The sequence below is a fragment of the Salvelinus namaycush genome, chromosome 42 (genome assembly GCF_016432855.1).
Source record: "Salvelinus namaycush isolate Seneca chromosome 42, SaNama_1.0, whole genome shotgun sequence".
NCBI lineage: Eukaryota > Metazoa > Chordata > Actinopteri > Salmoniformes > Salmonidae > Salvelinus > Salvelinus namaycush.
This window is the reverse complement of record NC_052348.1, coordinates 19,816,251-19,831,099: the sequence shown is the minus strand read 5'-3', so window position 1 is coordinate 19,831,099 and position 14,849 is coordinate 19,816,251. Positions and strand designations below refer to the sequence as shown.

Genomic DNA, 14,849 nt, shown 5'->3' with positions numbered 1-14,849 from the left:
TGTGACTATGTGATTGAACAGTAGTGAGTGACAGTGTGTGACTATGTGATTGAACAGTAGTGAGTGACAGTGTGTGACTATGTGATTGAACAGTAGTGAGTGACAGTGTGTGACTATGTGATTGAACGTGAGTGACAGTGTGTGACTATTTGATTGAACAGTAGTGAGTGACAGTGTGTGACTATGTGATTGAACAGTAGTGAGTGACAGTGTGTGACTATGTGATTGAACAGTAGTGAGTGACAGTGTATGACTATGTGATTGAACAGTAGTGAGTGACAGTGTGTGACTATGTGATTGAACAGTAGTGAGTGACAGCGTATGACTATGTGATTGAACAGTAGTGAGTGACAGTGTGTGACTATGTGATTGAACAGTAGTGAGTGACAGTGTGTGACTATGTGATTGAACAGTAGTGAGTGACAGTATATGACTATGTGATTGAACAGTAGTGAGTGACAGTGTATGACTATGTGATTGAACAGTAGTGAGTGACAGTGTATGACTATGTGATTGAACAGTAGTGAGTGACAGTGTGTGACTATGTGATTGAACAGTAGTGAGTGACAGTGTGTGACTATGTGATTGAACAGTAGTGAGTGACAGTGTATGACTATGTGATTGAACAGTAGTGAGTGACAGTGTGTGACTATGTGATTGAACAGTAGTGAGTGACAGTGTGTGACTATGTGATTGAACAGTAGTGAGTGACAGTGTGTGACTATGTGATTGAACAGTAGTGAGTGACAGTGTGTGACTATGTGATTGAACGTGAGTGACAGTGTGTGACTATTTGATTGAACAGTAGTGAGTGACAGTGTGTGACTATGTGATTGAACAGTAGTGAGTGACAGTGTGTGACTATGTGATTGAACAGTAGTGAGTGACAGTGTATGACTATGTGATTGAACAGTAGTGAGTGACAGTGTGTGACTATGTGATTGAACAGTAGTGAGTGACAGCGTATGACTATGTGATTGAACAGTAGTGAGTGACAGTGTGTGACTATGTGATTGAACAGTAGTGAGTGACAGTGTGTGACTATGTGATTGAACAGTAGTGAGTGACAGTATATGACTATGTGATTGAACAGTAGTGAGTGACAGTGTATGACTATGTGATTGAACAGTAGTGAGTGACAGTGTATGACTATGTGATTGAACAGTAGTGAGTGACAGTGTGTGACTATGTGATTGAACAGTAGTGAGTGACAGTGTGTGACTATGTGATTGAACAGTAGTGAGTGACAGTGTGTGACTATGTGATTGAACGTGAGTGACAGTGTGTGACTATTTGATTGAACAGTAGTGAGTGACAGTGTGTGACTATGTGATTGAACAGTAGTGAGTGACAGTGTGTGACTATGTGATTGAACAGTAGTGAGTGACAGTGTATGACTATGTGATTGAACAGTAGTGAGTGACAGTGTGTGACTATGTGATTGAACAGTAGTGAGTGACAGCGTATGACTATGTGATTGAACAGTAGTGAGTGACAGTGTGTGACTATGTGATTGAACAGTAGTGAGTGACAGTGTGTGACTATGTGATTGAACAGTAGTGAGTGACAGTATATGACTATGTGATTGAACAGTAGTGAGTGACAGTGTATGACTATGTGATTGAACAGTAGTGAGTGACAGTGTATGACTATGTGATTGAACAGTAGTGAGTGACAGTGTGTGACTATGTGATTGAACAGTAGTGAGTGACAGTGTGTGACTATGTGATTGAACAGTAGTGAGTGACAGTGTGTGTCAGCCTGTATGACTATGTGATTGAACAGTAGTGAGTGACAGTGTGTGACTATGTGATTGAACAGTAGTGAGTGACAGTGTGTGACTATGTGATTGAACAGTAGTGAGTGACAGTGTATGACTATGTGATTGAACAGTAGTGAGTGACAGTGTGCGACTATGTGATTGAACAGTAGTGAGTGACAGTGTGTGACTATGTGATTGAACGTGAGTGACAGTGTGTGACTATGTGATTGAACAGTAGTGAGTGACAGTGTGTGACTATGTGATTGAACAGTAGTGAGTGACAGTGTGTGACTATGTGATTGAACAGTAGTGAGTGACAGTGTGTGACTATGTGATTGAACGTGAGTGACAGTGTGTGACTATGTGATTGAACAGTAGTGAGTGACAGTGTGTGACTATGTGATTGAACAGTAGTGAGTGACAGTGTGTGACTATGTGATTGAACAGTAGTGAGTGACAGTGTGTGACTATGTGATTGAACAGTAGTGAGTGACAGTGTGTGTCAGCCTGTATGACTATGTGATTGAACAGTAGTGAGTGACAGTGTGTGACTATGTGATTGAACAGTAGTGAGTGACAGTGTGTGACTATGTGATTGAACAGTAGTGAGTGACAGTGTGTGACTATGTGATTGAACAGTAGTGAGTGACAGTGTGTGACTATGTGATTGAACGTGAGTGACAGTGTGTGACTATGTGATTGAACAGTAGTGAGTGACAGTGTGTGACTATGTGATTGAACAGTAGTGAGTGACAGTGTGTGACTATGTGATTGAACAGTAGTGAGTGACAGTGTGTGACTATGTGATTGAACGTGAGTGACAGTGTGTGACTATGTGATTGAACAGTAGTGAGTGACAGTGTGTGACTATGTGATTGAACAGTAGTGAGTGACAATGTGTGACTATGTGATTGAACAGTAGTGAGTGACAGTGTGTGACTATGTGATTGAACAGTAGTGAGTGACAGTGTGTGTCAGCCTGTATGACTATGTGATTGAACAGTAGTGAGTGACAGTGTGTGACTATGTGATTGAACAGTAGTGAGTGACAGTGTGTGACTATGTGATTGAACAGTAGTGAGTGACAGTGTATGACTATGTGATTGAACAGTAGTGAGTGACAGTGTGTGACTATGTGATTGAACAGTAGTGAGTGACAGTGTGTGACTATGTGATTGAACAGTAGTGAGTGACAGTGTGTGACTATGTGATTGAACAGTAGTGAGTGACAGTGTGTGACTATGTGATTGAACGTGAGTGACAGTGTGTGACTATGTGATTGAACGTGAGTGACAGTGTGTGACTATGTGATTGAACAGTAGTGAGTGACAGTGTGTGACTATGTGATTGAACAGTAGTGAGTGACAGTGTGTGACTATGTGATTGAACGTGAGTGACAGTGTGTGACTATGTGATTGAACAGTAGTGAGTGACAGTGTGTGACTATGTGATTGAACAGTAGTGAGTGACAGTGTGTGACTATGTGATTGAACAGTAGTGAGTGACAGTGTGTGACTATGTGATTGAACAGTAGTGAGTGACAGTGTGTGACTATGTGATTGAACAGTAGTGAGTGACAGTGTATGACTATGTGATTGAACAGTAGTCTCATTTGGGTGGGCTCCAGTGCTGCTGATCCTGTTATTGGCGGTGGCCTTCGTCAGACTGGGGTTAACTGGGTTTGATGGCGCCCCCATTAGCTTTCATTTCACCCAGCAGCTGCCACTGTTTTCACTGTGCGTGTGTGTATTTTCACTGAGCCGCTGCAAGTTGATCAGCCACCGCAATCACACACACATGCTAACAATGGTGGAAGGGTGTGTGTGTCGCTTGCATATTAACACAGCATCCGGTTATTTGTGCTTCTGTGTGCATACTTGCAATAAAGGTCAGTGATTGCCCCCTAATAGTAATTTGATAAAGCCCTGCATCACTCCTTCAGTTTATATTGCTAAGTGTTTTTAAAGATTTTCACTCATTACAGAGAACATTTAAAGATATTATCTTATCAGTCCTTTTAATCGATTTTGTTCAACGTGTACTCGTGCGCTTAAGTAAATCTGATCCCGGACCAGGGAACCGGCTGATCCATCTGTTTCATGGCGCTGCCTGTTTGTTTCTTCGTGAAAGCTCATTTAAGCCCTGATTATAATTTCCCTCATTAGCTACGCAGCTTGGTTTGGGCTGTGCTTTCAGGATTAGCACGCGAGATCAAAGTTCAGCCAACCTCTGATTCCACCACTGGCCTAAGCCCCATAATAGGAGCATGAGCCTAGCTCGCTAATTAGCATTTCAAAGGCTTGTTAGCGGTTGACGCTAAAAGGAATGCTTATGACGGCAACGATGAAAAACGGGTATTTGCCTTTACTTTACATTTGTTAAGGGGATAATACACCCCTTTAACCACCATTTAGTTTTTAGGTTTACTTATCTGGGTCATGCTCGGTAGAGAAGTTGTGTCTGAACACTCCTCAGCAGATAGAACAGTAGAGCTGAAGAGGGATTGGGTGTCTGATGTCAAAGACCAGGACGTTTTCTCATCAGTATTCTCAGCGTAACAATTATCAACAGGATGATAGTTTCATGCTGTGTGTGACTGAGTTTTCAGACACACACAAACAAACGCAGGTGACCCAATCACTGACAGTGGAACAAGAAATCCTCTCATTTCCATACAAAGTCTCTCTATACTAACCACAACAATCACACAGCTCATACTACAGAGATTACAACTCAGCAGCAGGACTATTCAGCTGCAGTCCTGGAGCCAAGGTGGAAAACCTTCTGGCCATTTCCTGCTTCTAATCAGGGACCTGGGACAGCCCTGACCAACCACCTGACAGTTCACCAGTTGACTAGCAGGTAGAGGAGGAAAGCAGCAGTACACTACTTGGGCCCTTGGGGGCCCAGCAGTTGAATGGCCCTGTAATAGAGTCCGTGATACAGTAACAAATAAGGAATCACTCACTTCTCCTCTTTCCCACATCTCCTTTGGACGTCGCCGCCTCGTTGAGCAGGACCATCCCCATGGTGATGGCGGCGTCTGTGGCCAGTTGTCAAGGAAACGGACTAACCACAGTGTGTGTGCTGTAAGTGTATGCTTGTGATAGTGTGTGCGTGCACTGTGTATAACCCAGACAATGTCAATCTTCCAAAAGTCAAAAGTCTATTTAGCCGCAGTGTGTTTTCACTCAGTGTGAGCAGTGAGCCGTTAACTCCAGACTGTGAACGTAGCGATTACTGAGGGATGGTTAATCAACTCCTCGGCTATTGTAGCTATTGTACAGGCATTGCTAGCGATGGATAGGAGATGGCTAGAGAACAGGAGGAGAAGAGATGCAGATGGACTACGACGTTAGCTGTGGACAGGGGCGTTGTGTGGACCACCCAGACATAAAGACTCTGTAGCCACAGGGTGGCTGAGGTTCGGACCACTGGCTGCACTCATCTTCACGCCTATTTAGGAAGTTCCAATAGCTCAGCGGGTTAGAGTGTAGTGATGGTAACGCCAGGGTCGTGGGTTTGACTCCCGCATGGGTCACATACCATATACTGAACACTACCTGTCACTGTCAACTGTAAGTCACTTTGGATAGAAGTGTCTGGTATTATGACCAGTAAAATAAGGAAAATGAAATATTATCAAAACAACTTAAGTTGTGTATTACAGTCATACCTAAAGCAAGTCTAGCCATTTCCTTGTGCACGGGCTCTCATGCATATGGAAATCATGTATCTTTTTGAAAGGCCACTTCCATAACTAAACTAGGCCACCTTAGATGGAACACATCGTGATGTTGAGAAGCTTGACAACGGCATATGTGATTATGCCAACGGGTCCTTGAGAATCAGGCCTGAGACATACACACCTGCGCACGCACACAGTCCCCTGCTTGCCAGGCATCGGCTTCTCATCTCCCCAAGCAGTGTGTGAGTCTGTGGGTGGGTGGGTGGGTGTGGGGGTTGTACAGAGCCAACACGGAGCAAACAAACCATTCTAATTAAAGTGGAATTAAAACTGGAAGAGACTGGAGATAGTACTAATGAAAAAAAGAAGACAACTGCCAGCTGTGTGTGTGTGTGTGTGTGTGTGTGTGTGTGTGTGTGTGTGTGTGTGTGTGTGTGAGAGAGAGTCTCAGGCCTCATTCTCAAGGCTGCTGCTCTCAAGCCTTTTAGCATGTGTTCCATTGATTGTGTGTGAGAGCTACAGATGCAGTGTTTGAATGTGAACCAGAGAGAAAGGGTAGAGCATGTGGGTGGAACTGTGTTTTGTGTACAGCTGTGCATCATGTCAGTGTGTTTGTATGGGCCCTTTACAGATGCTGCCTGACGTATGTGTGCCTTTCTGGTGTCTATATATCTCTCACATATGTCCCATCCAACCCCCACCCCCCAGAATGACACTGTAGGTCTCTACAGCAATACACTATGGACTAAAATTACACTTTAGGATATAGTAAGGACTAGAATAACTGTAGGTCTCTACAGCAATACACTATGGACTAGAATAACTGTAGCTCTCTACGGCGAAACACTATGGACTAGAATAACTGTAGGTCTCTACGGCGATACACTATGGACTAAAATGACTGTAGGTCTCTACGGCGATACACTATGGACTAGAATGACACTGTAGGTCTCTACGGCGATACACTATGGACTAAAATTACTGTAGGTCTCTACGGCGATACACTATGGACTAAAATGACTGTAGGTCTCTACGGCGATACACTATGGACTAGAATGACACTGTAGGACTCTACGGCGATACACTATGGACTAAAATGACTGTAGGTCTCTACGGCGATACACTATGGACTAGAATGACACTGTAGGTCTCTACGGCGATACACTATGGACTAGAATGACACTGTAGGTCTCTACGGCGATACACTATGGACTAAAATTACTGTAGGTCTCTACGGCGATACACTATGGACTAAAATGACTGTAGGTCTCTACGGCGATACACTATGGACTAGAATGACACTGTAGGTCTCTACGGCGATACACTATGGACTAGAATGACACTGTAGGTCTCTACGGCGATACACTATGGACTAAAATTACTGTAGGTCTCTACGGCGATACACTATGGACTAGAATGACACTGTAGGTCTCTATGGCGATACACTATGGACTAAAATGACTGTAGGTCTCTACGGCGATACACTATGGACTAGAATGACACTGTAGGTCTCTACGGCGATACACTATGGACTAGAATGACACTGTAGGTCTCTACGGCGATACACTATGGAATAAAATGACACTGTAGGTCTCTACGGCGATACACTACGGACTAGAATGACGCTAGATACAGTTGAAGTCGGAAGTTTACATACACATTAGTCAAATACATTTAAAATCAGTTTCACAATTACTGACATTTAATCCTCGTAAAAATTCCCTGTCTCAGGTCAGTTAGGATCCCCACTTTATTTTAAGAATGTGAAATGTTATAATAAAAGTCGAGAGAATGATTTATTTCAGGTTTTATTTCTTTCATCACATTCCCAGTGGGTCAGAAGTTTACATACACTCAATTAGTATTTGGTAGCATTGCCTTTAAATTGTTTAACTTGGGTCAAACGTTTCGGGTAGCCTTCCACAAGCTTCCTACAATAAGCTGGGTGAATTTTGGCACATTCCTCCTGACAGAGCTGGTGTAACTGAGTCAGGTTTGTAGGCCTCCTTGCTCGCACACACTTTTTCAGTTCTGCCTACAAATGTTCTATAGGATTGAGGTCAGGGCTTTGTGATGGCCACTCCAATACCTTGACTTTGCTGTCCTTAAGCCATTTTGCCACAACTTTGGAAGTGTGCTTGGGGTCATTGTCCATTTGGAAGACCCATTTGCGACCAAGCTTTAACTTCCTGACTGATGTCTTGACATGTTGCTTCAATATATCCACATAATTTTCTTTCCTCATGATGCCATCTATTTTGTGAAGTGCACCAGTCCCTCCTGCAGCAAAGCACCCCCAGAACATGATGCTGCCACCCCCGTGCTCCACGGTTGGGATGGTGTTCTTCGGCTTGCAAGCCTCCCCCTTTTCCTCCAAACATAACAATGGTCATTATGGCCAAACAGTTCTATTTTTGTTTCATCAGATCAGAGAACATTTCTCCAAAAAGTACAATCTTTGTCCTCATGTGCAGTTGCAAACCGTAGTCTGGCTTTTTTATGGCGGTTTTGGAGCAGTGGCTTCTTCCTTGCTGAGCGACCTTTCAGGTTATGTTGATATAGGACTCGTTTTACTGTGGATATAGATACTTTTGTACCTGTTTCCTCCAGCATCTTCACAAGGTCCTTTGCTGTTGTTCTGGGATTGATTTGCACTTTTCGCACAAAAGTACGTTCATCTCTAGGAGACAGAACGCGTCTCCTTCCTGAGCGGTATGTTGGCTGCGCGGTCCCATGGTGTTTATACTTCCATACTATTGTTTGTACAGATGAACGTGCTACCTTCAGGCGTTTGGAAATTGCTCCCAAGGATGAACAAGACTTGTGGAGGTCTACATTTTTTTTCTGAGGTCTTGGCTGATTTCTTTTGATTTTCACATGATGTCAAGCAAAGAGGAACTGAGTTTGAAGGTAGGCCTTGAAATACATCTACAGGTACACCTCCAATTGACTCAAATGATGTCAATTTGCCTATCAGAAGCTTCCAAAGCCATGGCATCATTGTCTGGAATTTTCCAAGCTGTTTAAAGGCACAGTCAACTTAGTGTATGTAAACTTCTGACCCACTGGAATTATGATACAGTGAATAAGTGAAATAATCTGTCTGTAAACAATTGTTGGAAAAATTACTTGTGTCATGCACAAAGTAGATGTCCTAACCGACTTGCCAAAACTATATCGTTTGTTAACAAGAAATTTGTGGAGTTCGTTAATAGTTTTAATGACTGCAACCTAAGTTTATGTAAACTTCCGACTTCAACTGTATATACTAAGCGCTTGCAACAGGTGTAAAGTTCACACCTGTTTTTCTATGCAGAGGAGATATTGCTAGAGGTTTATGTGAAGTAATACGCTTCACGGTCAACTGTAAATACAGAGTAAATAGTGTAGTATAATGTGTGATATCATGAAGCTTCAGGATTAGCTTTCCTGTTGGTGTTCAGGTGCAAATGCCTCCTGAATCTGGCTCTAGAATAGATAGTGAATACAGGCTTCCCATTGGTTACTCCTCCGTATCATATAGAGGAAGTAGTGAATACAGGCTTCCCATTGGTTCCTCCTTTGTATCATATAGAGGAAGTAGTGAATACAGGCTTCCCATTGGTTAATCCTCAGTTCTCCCATGAGGCATTCGTCTTAAGGATACTGAGCAGCAGGATGATGTGGGACTCAGCTACAAACTGGGCCTGGCTGCTCCCATGGATATAACTCTGAAAAAGAGAGAGGGGGGGGGGGAGAACCGGAGAGAGAGGTAGAGAGAAAGAGAGAGAGAGAAAGACAGAGAGAGAGGGAGAGAGTGAAAAGTTAAAATGTTAGTCACAATTGGTCAAAATTCCCTTATTATGAAAAAGCAGGTAGGGAGAGAGATGGAATTGGAGAGACGTATAGCACGTGAGCTATAGACCATGAATGAGAGAGAGAGGGGGGAAAAGGCCAAGATAAAAAATGTACAAATGAAATGGGTAAAAATCCCCTCACAATGGCACATATTTCACAACGGTGCTAAACACTCGCTAGCTGTGTGGCTTCAAGATAAGCAATGCCTATTCCCCATCTTTGACTCTCTCTCACACACACACACACACACACACACACCTCACTCCAGGAAAACAATCATGGCCCTATGCCTTTTCACAACTCCATGGAAGAGAAGTCTGGTCGACCTGTTGTCACAAGGTCAAGGCACAACGCATTACCAACCGTGGCCAATCACAACTCTTTACCAACTAACCTTAGCCAATAGGAGGAGAGAATGCACACGACAGTGTACTCAGTTACCAGGAAAGTGTCCTCACACAAGGAGCCTGTGTCTCCACTGATAAGAAAACATATATTTCCTATCCTTGTCCACGGTGTGCGTGTGTGTGTGTTTTTACGAGACAGAGCGGTCAAACTGAGGCCCACCAGCTACACGGTATGGAGGGGGAAAAAGGCATCCCATGTCCCTGTACATACCATCTATCTCCCTACGCCGATAAGATGCCACAGGTGGGTGTGTGTGTTTACCAACCACAGTGGCTGTAAATAATTGAATTGCAGACCGTTGGACAGAATCCATTCTGATTCTACTAGATAACCCAATAGCAGAGAAATGTCCATCGTGAGCCCCAGGAAGAATAGCTGAGGGCCCATCGTGAGCCCCAGGAAGAATAGCTGAGGGCCCATCGTGAGCCCCAGGAAGAATAGCTGAGGGCCTATCGTGAGCCCCAGGAAGAATAGCTGAGGGCCCATCGTGAGCCCCAGGAAGAATAGCTGAGGGCCCATCATGAGCCCCAGGAAGAATAGCTGAGGGCCATTTTTAGGGTTGCAACATTATGGTCACTTTCCCCAAATTCCCAAGTTCTCCAGAAATCCTGGGAAGAAAGAAAATTCCCTGAATCAGAAGTGAATAAGTATGAATTCCTGAATCTTCAAACAGTATTTCTGGAGAAGCAGGAAATGTTGGTTAAGTGTTTTCGCAGCCCATTTACTTAGTGTTTCCCTTCTAGTACATTAGGTTCTGTTGATAACATAGAAACAGGATGAATTGGTTGATAACATGGGCATTTAACAGCCATATAGATACTAGTGCCAGTGCCATTTTGTCCTCATTTGGTCCCTGTGTGCGTGTGTGTGTGTCTGTGTGAGAAAGTGTGTGTGTGTGCGGGCGCTCGCTGCACTTCCGCGGGTGTGTGTGCACTCCTGTCGTATGCGTGTGAGTGAGTCATCCATTCCCCGTATCTCCGCTCGGCTACGTAACACGTGTGGGTTTCAGCCGCTCCGTGTCTGCATAGTGTGGGCTGGCGGTCGTCATGATGGCCCTCCAGCATCTTACTGGCTAACACAGGATCGCTAACACAGGATCGTTAACACAGGATCGTTAACACAGGATCGCTAACACAGGTTTACCATGACAATAATAATAACAATAACAATAAACCACAGAATTTATAACACGCTTTTCATAGAAAAACAAATCTCAAAGTGGAGTGCATAATGTATAATGATGATGATGAACATGACCAGGGGAGAGCCAGATGCCTGTGTGTGTGTGTGTGTGTGTGTGTGTGTGTGTGTGTGTGTGTGTGTGTGTGTGTGTGTGTGTGTGTGTGTGTGTGTGTGTGTGTGTGTGTGTGTGTGTGTGTGTAGTACAAGACTTCACGCCAGCGTAGTCAAGTGAAGTGGGCCGCCAACTTCGTCTGAAAATATAACAGCGGCTGTCGTCATTCCGGTTGCTAAGACACAAGCACAACCCAGAAATACACAGAGTACACCCTGCATACACCCCCCAGTTACCTCAGAGTGGAGAAACCCTGTAACCATATACAGCACCTAGCTTCACGCAATCACATCATCACTGTCAACTTGTTGTCATTCAGCTGTCCCAGAACACGCCTACACTGCCGACATGTGACACGGCAAGAAGAGCACGCGTACTTCATGACAGGTCCAAAACAACATGCGGAAAGAGCAGGTAACTGGTAATATATTAGATAACTGAAGAGAGGAGAAGATTATATTAGAGAACTGAGAAGAGGAGTATATTAGAGAACTGAGGAGAGGAGTATATTAGAGAACTGAGGAGAGGAGTATATTAGAGAACTGAGGAGAGGAGTATATTAGAGAATTGAGGAGAGGAGAAGAGTATATTAGAGAACTGAGGAGAGGAGAAGATTATATTAGAGAACTGAGAAGAGGAGTATATTAGAGAACTGAGGAGAGGAGTATATTAGAGAACTGAGGAGAGGAGTATATTAGAGAACTGAGGAGAGGAGAAGATTATATTAGAGAACTGAGGAGAAGAGAAGATTATATTAGAGAACTGAGGAGAAGAGAAGAGTATATTAGAGAACTGAGAAGAGGAGTATATTAGAGAACTGAGGAGAGGAGTATATTAGAGAACTGAGGAGAGGAGTATATTAGAGAACTGAGGAGAGGAGTATATTAGAGAATTGAGGAGAGGAGAAGAGTATATTAGAGAACTGAGGAGAGGAGAACATTATATTAGAGAACTGAGGAGAGGAGAAGAGTATATTAGAGAACTGAGAAGAGGAGTATATTAGAGAACTGAGGAGAGGAGTATATTAGAGAACTGAGGAGAGGAGTATATTAGAGAACTGAGGAGAGGAGTATATTAGAGAACTGAGGAGAGGAGTATATTAGAGAATTGAGGAGAGGAGAAGAGTATATTAGAGAATTGAGGAGAGGAGAAGAGTATATTAGAGAACTGAGGAGAGGAGAAGAGTATATTAGAGAATTGAGAAGAGTGTATTAGAGAACTGAGGAGAGTAGTATATTAGAGAACTGAGGAGAGTAGTATATTAGAGAACTGAGGAGAGGAGTATATTAGAGAACTGAGGAGAGGAGTATATTAGAGAACTGAGGAGAGGAGTATATTAGAGAACTGAGGAGAGGAGTATATTAGAGAATTGAGGAGAGGAGTATATTAGAGAACTGAGGAGAGGAGTATATTAGAGAACTGAGGAGAGGAGTATATTAGAGAATTGAGGAGAGGAGAAGAGTATATTAGAGAATTGAGGAGAGGAGAAGAGTATATTAGAGAACTGAGGAGAGGAGAAGAGTATATTAGAGAATTGAGAAGAGTGTATTAGAGAACTGAGGAGAGTAGTATATTAGAGAACTGAGGAGAGTAGTATATTAGAGAACTGAGGAGAGGAGTATATTAGAGAACTGAGGAGAGGAGTATATTAGAGAACTGAGGAGAGGAGTATATTAGAGAACTGAGGAGAGGAGTATATTAGAGAATTGAGGAGAGGAGAAGATTATATTAGAGAATTGAGGAGAGGAGAGGAGTATATTAGAGAACTGAGGAAAGGAGTATATTAGAGAACTGAGGAGAGGAGAATATTATATTAGAGAACTGAGGAGAGTCGAAGATTATATTAGAGAACTGAGGAGAGGAGTATATTAGAGAACTGAGGAGAGGAGTATATTAGAGAACTGAGGAGAGGCGAAGATTATATTAGAGAACTGAGGAGAGGAGAATATTATATTAGAGAACTGAGGAGAGGAGAAGATTATATTAGAGAACTGAGGAGAGGAGAAGATTATATTAGAGAACTGAGGAGAGGAGTATATTAGAGAACTGAGGAGAGGAGAGGACTATATTAGACTACTGAGGAGAGGAGTATATTAGAGAACTGAGGAGAGGCGAAGATTATATTAGAGAACTGAGGAGAGGAGTATAGTAGAGAATTGAGGAGAGGAGAGGAGTATATTAGAGAACTGAGGAAAGGAGTATATTAGAGAATTGAGGAGAGGAGAGGAGTATATTGGAGAACTGAGGAGAGGAGAATATTATATTAGAGAACTGAGGAGAGGCGAAGATTATATTAGAGAACTGAGGAGAGGAGAAGATTATATTAGTGACCTGAGGAGAGGAGAATATTATATTAGAGAACTGAGGAGAGGAGTATATTAGAGAACTGAGGAGAGGAGTATATTAGAGAACTGAGGAGAGGAGTATATTAGAGAACTGAGGAGAGGCGAAGATTATATTAGAGAACTGAGGAGAGGAGTATATTAGAGAACTGAGGAGAGGAGTATATTAGAGAACTGAGGAGAGGAGAATATTATATTAGAGAACTGAGGAGAGGAGAAGATTATATTAGAGAACTGAGGAGAGGAGTATATTAGAGAACTGAGGAGAGGAGAGGACTATATTAGAGAACTGAGGAGAGGAGTATATTAGAGAACTGAGGAGAGGAGAGGACTATATTAGACTACTGAGGAGAGGAGTATATTAGAGAACTGAGGAGAGGCGAAGATTATATTAGAGAACTGAGGAGAGGAGTATAGTAGAGAACTGAGGAGAGGAGAAGATTATATTAGAGAACTGAGGAGAGGAGAATATTAAATTAGAGAACTGAGGAGAGGAGAATATTATATTAGAGAACTGAGGAGAGGAGAATATTATATTAGAGAACTGAGGAGAAGATTATATTAGAGAACTGAGGAGAGGAGAATATTATATTAGAGAACTGAGGAGAGGAGTATATTAGAGAACTGAGGAGAGGAGTATAGTAGAGAACTGAGGAGAGGAGTATATTAGAGAACTGAGGAGAGGAGTATAGTAGAGAACTGAGGAGAGGAGTATATTAGAGAACTGAGGAGAGGAGAAGATTATATTAGAGAACTGAGGAGAGGAGAAGATTATATTAGAGAACTGAGGAGAGGAGAGGATTATATTAGAGAACTGAGGAGAGGAGAATATTATATTAGAGAACTGAGGAGAAGATTATATTAGAGAACTGAGGAGAGGAGAATATTATATTAGAGAACTGAGGAGAAGATTATATTAGACAACTGAGGAGAGGAGTATATTAGAGAACTGAGGAGAGGAGAGGATTATATTAGAGAACTGAGGAAAGGAGAATATTATATTAGAGAACTGAGGAGAGGAGTATATTATATTAGAGAACTGAGGAGAGGAGAGGATTATATTAGAGAACTGAGGAGAGGAGAATATTATATTAGAGAACTGAGGAGAGGAGTATATTAGAGAACTGAGGAGAGGAGAGGATTATATTAGAGAACTGAGGAGAGGAGTATATTAGAGAACTGAGGAGAGGAGAGGAGTATATTAGAGAACTGAGGAGAGGAGTATATTAGAGAACTGAGGAGAGGAGAGGAGTATATTAGAGAACTGAGGAGAGGAGAATATTATATTAGAGAACTGAGGAGAGGAGTATATTATATTAGAGAACTGAGGAGAGGAGTATATTAGACAACTGAGGAGAGGAGTATATTAGAGAACTGAGGAGAGGAGAGGATTATATTAGAGAACTGAGGAGAGGAGAATATTATATTAGAGAACTGAGGAGAGGAGAATATTATATTAGAGAACTGAGGAGAGGAGAGGATTATATTAGAGAACTGAGGAGAGGAGAATATTATATT

At 42.5% G+C, this 14,849-nt stretch overlaps 1 protein-coding gene across 1 annotated transcript in view; it reads right to left on the bottom strand.

Moving 5' to 3' along the window:
* The window catches only part of tusc3 (tumor suppressor candidate 3), a 64,721-nt gene that overhangs the window by 19,295 nt on the left and 30,577 nt on the right, over positions 1-14,849 (bottom strand). Inside the window, exons 6-7 of the mRNA XM_038982020.1 lie at positions 9,097-9,160; positions 4,731-4,805 (exon numbers count right to left, since the gene is read on the bottom strand). Coding sequence (XP_038837948.1) covers positions 4,731-4,805; positions 9,097-9,160 — 139 coding nt within the window. The remainder of the gene's footprint in view (positions 1-4,730; positions 4,806-9,096; positions 9,161-14,849) is intronic.